General features: G+C 42.5%; 1 protein-coding gene and 1 long non-coding RNA gene across 2 annotated transcripts; both read left to right on the top strand.

Annotated features, from left to right (window-relative positions):
• Nucleotides 1–534: 534 nt before the first annotated feature.
• LOC125483399 lies at nt 535–5531 on the top strand. The gene is made up of 3 exons (XR_007262353.1): nt 535–594; nt 3353–3394; nt 4307–5531. It is a non-coding gene; the product is annotated as an uncharacterized LOC125483399 (long non-coding RNA).
• Nucleotides 5532–5699: 168 nt separating this feature from the next.
• Nucleotides 5700–7735, top strand: mettl18 (methyltransferase like 18). The gene has a single exon (XM_020533182.2). The coding sequence runs from the start codon at nt 5749–5751 to the stop codon at nt 6703–6705; it is 957 nt and encodes a 318-aa protein (XP_020388771.1). The 5' UTR covers nt 5700–5748; the 3' UTR covers nt 6706–7735.
• Nucleotides 7736–11033: the final 3298 nt, after the last annotated feature.

Here is an 11033-nt window from a genome sequence, read left to right as displayed (position 1 = left end):
AAGAAAATTTGGAAGAACCAAGCAACAGTATTTTGAGAAAATATAGAATACCACTAATGCTGGACATCTGGAATAAAAGCAGAATATGTTTTGCAAATAAAAATCTCAGCAGGTCAAGCAGCATCTGTGTAGAAAGAGAAAGAGTTAATGTTTCGGATTATTTACTCCCTGCTATAGGAAAGACGTTATTAAACTTTAACGGGTTCAGAATAGCTAAGGTGGTTTTTTCCCAGGGTTCTTCCCAGGGTATGGGAGTCCAACACTAGAGAGCATAGGTTCAAGGTGAGACGGGAAAGATTTTCACACAGAGGGTGGTGCGTGTATGGAATGAACTGTCAGAGGAAGCAGTGGAGGCTGGTACAATTACAATATTTAAAAGGCATCTGGATGGGTACGTGAAAGGGAAGGGTTTAGAGGGATACAGCCAAATGCTGACAAATGCGACTGGATTAATTGAGGATATCTGGTCAGCATTGACGGGTTGGACCAAATGGCCTGTTTCTGTGCTATACAACTCTATGACTTTTCATTAACAGACTTTTGACATTCTGTCTGAAGATTGCCAAATCATCTAGTGATCATGAAAACTGCAAGGTAATACAAAACTTGCTTTTAGTCTTTAATGGTCTGGTAAGCCTAGGGCATTAACCTCTTATTGACACTGAACTGAGTAAATTAAAGTCAATGTTAAGTGATCTGAATATATTCTGAAATAAATGCTAAAAGCAAAAAATGCACTTGGGGAGGGGAACAAAACACAGAATTCTGGATTTTAAAAGTTTAGATTATGATGTGTTGTAGGAAATAAACAATGAGAGTTGGAGCACTGAAATGATTAGGATAACTAATGAAGATTTTGTAAGCTTATGATAAAAATTCTGGTTAGATCAAAATAAGTTTAGGAGCAATATGGCCACTGTGGTTGAGGAGGAATGTCAGGGATAATTTTGCAATCTGGCACTCCCAATGGAAGCTTGTCTCACAAAATCACCGTCTGTCAATTTCCAAGATGTGTCTCTACAAGTATTTCTTCCCACTGGGAGCACTGCCTCTTGGAATCATTCAAATGAAAAATCAACAGTAGGGATTTGAAGCAGAGTTTTAAAATACATACGTGTTTTAAAATATGTATTCACCAGAGTGAATTAAAAGTGTAAGCAAAAATAGCGAAATCAAAAGAAAGAAACAAAATGCTAGAACATCTATTGTAACCAAAATTTGGAGGGACACTTTGAAACACTTAAATCTGGGTTAACAAAACTTAAAACCACACTACTTAAAGTGAGGCTCAGATTAAAAGTATGTAAAAAATGCACACAGCTAGTGTGAAGTCTGTTTTTTTGCCCCATAATCAATTTGTTCAGAGATGTTGGTACACACTTCTGGAGTAAGTGGGATTTGAACCCAGGTCTCCTGGTTAAGAGGTAGAAACCACTGCACCAGAAGAACGATAGTGTCAAGCCTGTTACATTATGGTCAGCGGCAAAGCAGAGTCACCTCGACTCTGCACCCATAAATGTGGTTCAGCTGCGATCTCAGAAGAGCATCTATTACTGCCCCACTGTGCAGTTGGCAATCTCTGCCTTTTCCGAGTATGAGATTGCTCTGTGTTGGAAGCTGGGAGCAGTTTTACATTGTAAGCTTACATCCTTTGGGACCTGCATTGGTATCATCCAAGCGCATTTCACGTATAATGCTGGTGTGATTTCACATTTGTTGCATGTACCTTCTCGTGTTCAGTGGTGTCAGTTATTCCCGTAGGTATTTTAAGTAGCTAACTTTCATGGGAGTTTTCTCATACTTCTCCATGCCTATATCTTCCATCTAAAAGCAACTCAAATCCACTTCGTTTTTAACCTCTTAAAAAAAACTTAGGAGCTCAATAGCATTCTAAGTAAAAATAATGAAAAAAACATTCAAACATGACAGGAATTTACAGTCAGCAGATGGCAGAGATTCGTATATTCAATTAACCTGAGTTCCAAAGATAAAGGCTAGTGTTGAATTGTTGCATCATCCAAGATATCACATTTGAAGCTTAAGTAGCTGGAGATGTACTGATCTAATGACACTGCTGGCAATTTTTTGCCTTTTCTCCAATCCGTGTTCACAAATTAAATAAAGTTGATGGTTTACAGTAATGTTATGCCAGCAATGTACAGTTGATGATTCAGTATCTTCAAGTGGGATTATAGAGTTTTACGGAGGGGAAATGGCCGAACTCCTCTGATAATAAAACCAAAACACAAAAACTAATCTTCTATGACGGGATTAGAGGTTCCCTTCTAATAATTACCCCTGAAACACCCAGACAGGCTCGCCTTTCCCCCCAAAATCTGTTAAAAGAGTGGTTAAGAGAAAGAAAATCTCTGATCCACTTTATGAATAATAAGAAACAATTTATTTATTTAACCCTAACAATGAACAAATTAACAGAATTACTAACAAACCGAACAGTTCCCCCTTAGACTACTAACGACTCCCTCACTGAACTAAATTCTACTGGAATGCTGTTCAAATAAACACAAGTCCCACTTATATAAACACAATTAATAAGACGACAATAAATTAAAATGTAATCTCTCCAAGTTTGCACAGACTGTGTCTTTTGGAACCCTTTGCCTTCTGTTAATCTCACGCCACAAATGCTTTTCTTCCACTGATTCTACTGTCAGGAATGTTTTCTCTGTGAAGACTTTTAGGTAAAATTGCTGTGGTACCTTTTATCGATAAGATGGTGCTTTCTTAGAAAGCTTAGTGATTTCTTGTGAGAGCTCAGAGATTATTTCTCAGATGGCGGACTTGCTCTCCCCTCAGATAACAGTTGGCTCTCTCCCCATTTTCCAAATGCCCTCATCTTTATACTCATAATGACATAATAGAATTTCTTGTGTAGGATTAGTTCGATGTTGTCAACACCATCAGATTTTAAATTCAATTGGCTTTGAATTGCTCAGTGCTTGGTTTAAATTTATTGGCCAAATTCAAACTTGTTGTCTTGGTGAAAATGCTGCTTGGCTGTTTGATATAAAATGTTTCAATTCAGGCACTCTGTGCACATTACTTTTAAACTTTCAAACACAGACAAAGCACAATCTCTTCAAGGAACCAGGCACTCTTTTTTCCCCACTATTGGCTTTTTTTAATCAACCATTCTAACTTCCTGCCTTCCAATTCAGGAATACTGTACCCAACTTTGTAACAAGAGAAAGAAATCCTGAAACCTGCTGCCCCATTGAACAAAAATATGGCTGATTACACAAGTTCAGCATTTTCATTGATACATTATTCATGATTCTTTTCTCTTTTAATTGTAGAGTAAACATTTGATATTTTTTCTCCAATTCCACAGATTTAACTTCACCTGAAAAATGAAACAATACTCTAGAAATTTGTGAGTACCCTCTTGACACAGGGAATGTATCCTATGCATGAATGGCTGAATTCAAGGAGCCATAGATATTAGACCTTGAATACTTTTCCAAAATCCACATATCCTGTGGGAGGAAGGCCTGAAGGAGTACGCTGAGTCAACAGGCTTTGGGATCAGGGTGTGGAATTCGAGAATAATGGAAGGAGGTGGGGTGATGAGGGGCGGATGAGGACCAGGGAGAAGAAACTTGCATGGGAGTGCAAGAACCTGAATTGGTCCAAACAAAGTTCTGGGGTTGAGGAGGTGAGGGAGGTTTGGGAGGAATCAAAAATCAGAAGTATGAGAGGTTGAAGAGGGAAGATTGATCAGGGTGATGGGGGTTGTGGATTTCGGGGAGGCAAGGAATATTGCTCAATGGATTAAAGGAGAACGTGTGAGTGAGAGTCTGGAGTTTGGCTCAATGGATTAAAGGAGAACGTGTGAGTGAGAGTCTGGAGTTTGGAGTTCTGAGATGGATGAAAGAGATTAGAGATTTTGGGCCCTTGGGAATAGCAGTGTTTGGAAAGATATTTTACAGGTTATTGGCATAATTAAACTTTTTTTTAAAAAGGTGTGTTGTGTCAATTAATTATTTTAATTTCATCAGAGGCAAATCATAACTTTTTATAATTTTAGTTGTATCTTTCTGTTCACATTAAAATTAATAAAGTATTTATAATAGCAATAATATGGACTTCGTGTTGAAACACAGAAGATTATTGTTGCTCTCACCTGTTACCTTAAATCCAGGTAGTGTTGGAATATTTTGTTCTAAATCTTTAGTGAAAAGGACTCCTTCATATAGAAAACATTCTTCGCTCTTTCCCTCAGTAATAGGGCAAGTACTTTTATTTGAAAGCTCGAAAATGCCTGATATATTGCTTCTCTTTGTAGAACCATATTTTGGCAGCGGTGGATGACTGACAGGCTGCTATGTGCTGATATATATTGGCTCTGCAAGAATCAACAGTTTGGGCAAGTGAGATCGCTTTACGAAATGACTCCAACCCGGAAGGAAGCCATTCGACCCATTGCTTCTATGAATTTTCTCCACAAGAACAACTTAGTGGATCCCACTTTCCCTATCCGATTTCCTTCCAAAAGCCACAACTTGCATCTGCTATCCAAACTTTTATTGCCTCGGGAGTTCAAAATGATCAAAGGTGGCGTGCCTTCGTTCAGTACCCTGTCAAATTTATACAACTTGCTCTTTATACTCTTTACTCAGAGAGTAGTAAGGGCGTGGAATGCCCTGCCTGCAACAGTAGTAGACTCGCCAACTTTAAGGGCATTTAAATGGTCATTGGATAAACATTTGGATGATAACGGAATAGTGTAGGTTAGATGGGCTTCAGATTGGTTTCACAGGTTGGTGCAACATCGAGGGCCGAAGGGCCTGTAGTGCGCTGTAATGTTCTATGCTGATCACCCGAGCCATGCAGGAAAGTCCATGTGCTTATGGTCAGTTTGGTGCATTGTGGTCTATGAATTACAATTAGGTTTGTTGTTACATGTACTCAAGTACAGGGATATATGAGTGCAGCAAGAAGTGTACAGTGTCACCATTTCCAGCGCCATCTTGGGTACAGTGATACCTTGGTAGAAAATCTTAGGTAGAAATTAGAAAAGTAAAGAAATAAAGGTAAAATTTCAGCATTACAACCTATACGGTGATCAGTGGCAAAAAAGTGCTAAAACTTTGATGTTGTTTAAGGTTGAGGTGCTATTGTTTGATGCATTGTAGGAACTACAGGCCAATTCAGCCCCTCCAGGTTTTGTTTTACACCATTAGGTTGGTACAACTGAGATTATTACATCCTGGTCTTGAAGGAAAGTCCCGTTATTCACTGAATGTTTTATCTTGGCAGGTTTGAAGTAGGTACCCCTGGCTCCAACAGCAGGTCCATCAATCACCGACCAAATGAAGTCGCTGGCTGCGGCCGTATTGGAAGTCTCTAACCAGCGACCCCCAGTGGACAGAGCCCACCCTGCGCCGCGTAGGGCTTATTCACCCATTGGCTGACGGTGAGCCAGATGGGGAGGAGGGGGGCGTAAAAAGCGGATGTCCCCTCTTGGCGGGCCAAGCCAATTGGTTAAAGTGGGAAGGGGTCGGGCTACATACGTGCGAAGCCGTCATCGCTGGGGGGGCGAAGGCGGTGGGAGAGCTGATAGGCTGAAAGGGTGAGTGGGCTGGGTACCTTTTTTTGATAGGTCGAGGGCCGGGAGGGGTGGAGCGTGAGGACACGGGGTGATAGGCCGAGAGGGAAAGTGGGGGCGGAGAGGACGGTGTACGTCACGAACGCAGCCGAGGTCGGCGGTTAACGGGCGGCTCGAGCATGGAATTCAAATTTAAATTCAATCTGGGGCCGGCAGAGCAGCCCGGGACTGGAGAGGCTGAGCAGCTTCCAGCGGACCCGGAGAGGAGGTCTGAGACCGTGAAGGAACACCGGGTCGTGTGGGAAGAGCTGGAGAGGATCCTGGAAGATGGGATAGTGGAGGAAGTGGAGGTGGGAGGGCCCGACCCGCTGTGCCTCAGGCACCTGAACGTCTGGGCAGTGGAGAGGGCGCTGAGCCTGCAGGATCGGGCTGAAGCCGGGGTCTCCGGGGCCATCGCCCGCCGCTCTGACCTCGTGTCCGGTGTCTACGAGGGAGGCCTGAAGATCTGGCAGTGCACCTTCGACCTGATCGAGCACCTGTCCGGTGTCGACTTAGAGGGGCGGCGGGTCCTGGACCTGGGCTGCGGGGCGGGTCTCCTGGGCATCGTCGCCCTCAGGAGGCGGGCGTCCGAGGTCCATTTCCAGGACTACAACCCCTCTGTGATCGATGGGGTCACCCTGCCCAACGTGGCTCTGAACGAAGAGGAGAAGGAGGAGGAAGAGCCGCCCGTGAAACGGCGGAAAGCCCAGGCCTCGCCGCCCCCGGAGCCCAAGCCGCTTTCCCGCTGCCGCTTCTTCTCGGGAGACTGGTCCCGATTTGGCAACGTCCACGGCGGCTCCTTCAAGTACGACGTTATCCTGAGCTCGGAGACTCTGTATAACCCAGATAGCTACGGAGACCTGCACGACGCCTTGTCCAGCCTGCTCGCCCAGGATGGGGTGGTCTACCTGGCCACCAAGTCCCATTACTTTGGGGTGGGCGGCGGCATCCACCTGTTCGAGAGCTTTGTCAAACAGAAGGAGGTCTTTTACTTTCAGACAGTAAAAGTGATCGATGATGGGCTCCAGAGATGCATCGCCACCATGTCTTTCCTTCAGCAAGGCCCAATGCTCCTGAATCGTTCACTGCAAAATTGAAGTTCTCTTTACGCGACCGCTAAAACCTGACACTCGACTTTCAGGAAATAAATATTGAGCCTTTCTTTCTTTTTTTTTTAAAAAATGTCTAGGTGGAATCCATAGGGAAATCGATGAAAGCCTACTCTTTGGTGTAAAGTGTTGAATCATTGCGAAGTGACTGAAGTATACAACACTGGAAGAGTTCACATAGCCTTGTGTAACAGGATGTAGCTATTAATATGAATTAGTAAGAATAACTTATGATTTCAAGGGCAAATAACTGTAACAAAGTACCATAGTATACAGGGCTATTAGCTAAGAGCTGGAAAATGGACTAGAATAGAGAGCTGCACAATGATTGACGTAGACAGAATAAGCCAATTTTTTTTTTTATCCTGCACTGTAAAAACTGACTTTTTTTTTAAAATATCCGTTCCAAGTACTTTTGAAGCATTTAGCTGCCGTTGTTCGCAGTTGGGAGTCAAATGTTTTGATACTCTTAAGAGTTCAAACTTAACATGAGCACCATTTTTTAAAAAAATTCACTCCAAAATGAGGGCATTTGTTGCCCATCCCAGAGGGCAGATAAGAGTCAACTATTTTGCAGTGAGTCTGGACTTGCATGTAGTCCAGACCAGGTAAGGACATTCAGTGAACCAGACGGGTTTTTTCAACAATGAATTCATGGTCATAAGACTCTTAATTCCAGATTTTTCATATTGAATTCAAATTCTACTGTCTGCCATGGTGGGATTTGAACCTGGGTCTCTGGATTAACAGTCCAGCAATAATATTGCTAGAACATTGCCTCCCCTAAGCAAGGAAAGAAACTTGGGCCTATTTGGAATTGTGTTGAATTATTGAAATTAGACAGGATGGTAACTTCCATGCATTACTATTCTGCTGATAATTGTGCCAAAATGCAAATGACTTGTTTCATGGGTCCTACCAGCTAAGGATTAAATCCTTAATTTTTTTTAAACTATATATGCCTTCTGTTTGTGTGCAATAAAACAGATCTTCTAATTTTCAAGATCTAGCTTCAAAATTAACTTTTTAATCACTTTTTTTAAGTAGTTCAAATGACTTCGCCATATCTTTACTGCTAGAACTTGGAACAGAAAATAGCTGCATTATGATTGTAACTGATCTGTGAAGCTTATCAAGGGATACATTCAAGGCATTAAACAAATCTTCCATATTAGATAGGGGTTCACCTGCACATCAGTCAACCTGGTCCACTGTATCTGTTGCTCCTGATGTCGCCTCCTCTATATCGATGAGACCAAGTGTAGACTCTGAGACTGTGTTTTGTAGAGCATCTGCACTCTGTACGTGACAAATGACAACACCACCTTCTGGTTGCCAACCATTTTAACTACCCCCCCCACCCCCTTCCCTGGGTGATATGTCCATCCTGGGCTTTCTCCAGTGTCACAATGATACCTCCTGTGAACTGGAGGAGCAGTACCTCATATTCTGCCTTGAGAGCCTACAGCCTGATGGCCTAAATATGGAGCTCACCAGTTTTAAAATCTCCCCATCTCTGGCTTCATTCCCATGTCCAAACGTCCCCCTCATCCCCGCCTCCTTGACCTGACGCAACCTGTCCATCTTCTCTCCCACATATCTGCCCCTCCATCCCACTGACCAATCCCCACCACTCCTTACCTGCATTCATTTATCACCATCCCACCTACCTTCCCCAGCCCCACCCCTCCTCTCTATTTATTTCCCAACTCCTTTCCCTTCCCCATTTGAAGAAGGGTCCTGACCCGAAATGTCAACTTTGCTGCTCCTCTAATGCTGCCTGGCCTGCTGTGTTCTTCCAGGTTCATGCTGTTATCTCTGACTCCAGGATCTACAGTTCTTGCTGTCTTTCAAGGAACTAGGGTGTTTTTGTGCCTTGGAACATGGTATGATAGGTTGTGAAGATGTTGATTTATTAAAGCAATATTTCCAGTTACACTTGTATGAAACACAAATTTATTTGAAATACAGTGACTTTTGCCAGCAAATGTAACTTAGGTCAAAAGAATGTCTCTAGTTAATGGCATAGTCATACAGCACAGAAACAGACCCTTTGCTCTAACCAGTCCATGCTGGTAAACGAGTCCTGCCTGCACTTGGCCTATATCCCTCCAAACATTTCTTAGTCATGTACTTACCTAAATGTCTTAAACATTGTAACTGTACCTGCAGCCACCACTTCCTCCGACAGTTCGTTCCACATACGAGCTACTCTTTAAATTAAAAAATGCCCTTCATGTCTTTTTTTAATAATAAATCTTTCTCCTCTCACCTTAAATATGCCCCCTAGTCTTGAAATTTCCCACCCTAGGGAAAAACGACACTTGCAATTCAGAATCTTTATACCCACTTATGATTTTATGAACCTTAATAAGGTCACCCTTCAAACATCTATGCTCCAGTGGAAAAGAGTCCTAGCCTCTCCTTATAATTAAAACCTGCTGTTCCCAGCAAGCTTGGTAATTTATTTTTGGGTTGCCTACGCGCTGCTGCCTGATGTCCTCCTGTGGGAGACCAGGGCCCCGGGTATACCCTTGTGTGGTAGCATGGGAAGATGAGCCAGGACCTGTCATTTGATGTCCAGCATTGGAGGAGGTGTGGGACTCGTGCAGCGTGACTGTCTCCAGCTTGGAGGTGGTGGACACGTGAGCAATGGTGGTGGTGGAGGAGGAGCACATTGCCAGGATCCTGGGGATGGTTTCAGATGATGGCAACTGGAAGAGCAGTGAGGGAAAGTTGAACTTATGAAGTTGTTTCTGTTTTAATAATATAAACTTTAATTTATTCAATATTTTACCATTTATACAATTTATTTAGTAATTTATTGTTTAAGATATTGGAAAATGGTGATATAGTCCACTTTTCACTGTACCTAGGTACGAGTAACAATGTATATAAAATAAATCTACATTCTGGTAAATTTCTTCTGAAACCCCTTCAGTTTAATCTTAAAACAGTGACCAGAACTGGATGCAGTACCCCTGAAGAGGCCTCAACATAACATCCCAAATCCTAAACTCAAAGGTCTGAGCAATGAATGCAAGTGTGCTAAATGCCTTCTTCACCGCCCTATTTAAATGTGACGCAAACTTCAAAGAATTGTGTACCTGAGCCCCTAGGTCTCTGTTCTACAACACTACCCAAGACCCTACTTTTAATTGTATAAGTCCAGCACTTGTTTGTTTTGCCTAACTAGTCATATGGCTCCAGCTAAATGTTCATTTTAATGGAAACATCTAAATTTGAAGTGTAGAACTCCATGGTAATGAAGTTTTGTGGTCTTCAAGCTCTTCGTTTCTGGTGTCCTGGTATGTATTATGAGAAAAGGCTAACCAGGTTGGAACTCTACTCGATGACCTTGAGAAGAATAAGATGTAATCTCATTGAAACGTATAATTCTTAAGGGGCTTGAAGGGTAAATGCTGAGAGGATGTTTCCACTCATTGGAGAGTCTAGGACCAAAAGGCATGGTCTCAATATATGGGTGCCAATTCAAGACTGAGGAGTTGAGAGTCTTTGGAAGTCCTTGACAAACAGAGCTGTGGCTGCAGTTTTGTGTATATTTAAGGCTGTGATGCATAGATTCTTAATCAGTAGGGGAATGGGGGGTTATGGGGAAAGGGCAGGAAAGTGGATGAGGTGGATCAGCCATAATGCTACTAAATGGCAGAACAGGCTCGAGGGGCCCATTATAACTAATCTTGAGATGACAGTGTTGAACTTCTTTTGTCTTTTGTACAATTAACTGCGTGGTAGGTCATTTCAGAGGACAGTTGCATGACAGAGGACCCATTGCTGCGGGTTTGGAATCACATTGGCCAGACTGGGTAAAGAGAGAGCCTGACATACTGACCTTGGCCTGACTGCACAAGAGACCACCCATGGAGTATTGTGCTGTTTAGTCTCTTGAAGGAAAGATGGGCCTGCATTAGAGGGAATGTAACAAAGATCTACTGGATTGATTCTTGGATGAAGGGATTGTTTGAATAGACTGTGTAGACTAGGCCCATATTCCCTGGAGTTCAAAAGAATTAAAAGTGATCCAATTGAAAAATGTAAAGCTTTTATTTTAGAAAGAATGGTTTGACCATTATCCTTGGTTGGGAAATATAGAACATGGGGTCATTGTCTCAGAATATGAAATCAGCCATTTAAGACTGGGATGAGAAATTTATTCACTCAAAGGATTACAAATCTTTGGAATTCAAGACAGGTGCATTGATTTTTATGCACTGAAAGAATTAAAGGATATGAGGATGAGGCAGGAAAGTGGTGTTGAGATACAAGGTCACTTGTGTTGGAGTGGCAGAGCAGGT

The sequence above is a fragment of the Rhincodon typus genome, chromosome 6, assembly GCF_021869965.1.
Source record: "Rhincodon typus isolate 14 chromosome 6, sRhiTyp1.1, whole genome shotgun sequence".
Taxonomy (NCBI): Eukaryota; Metazoa; Chordata; class Chondrichthyes; order Orectolobiformes; family Rhincodontidae; genus Rhincodon; species Rhincodon typus.
This window is presented reverse-complemented; position numbering and strand designations above follow the sequence as displayed.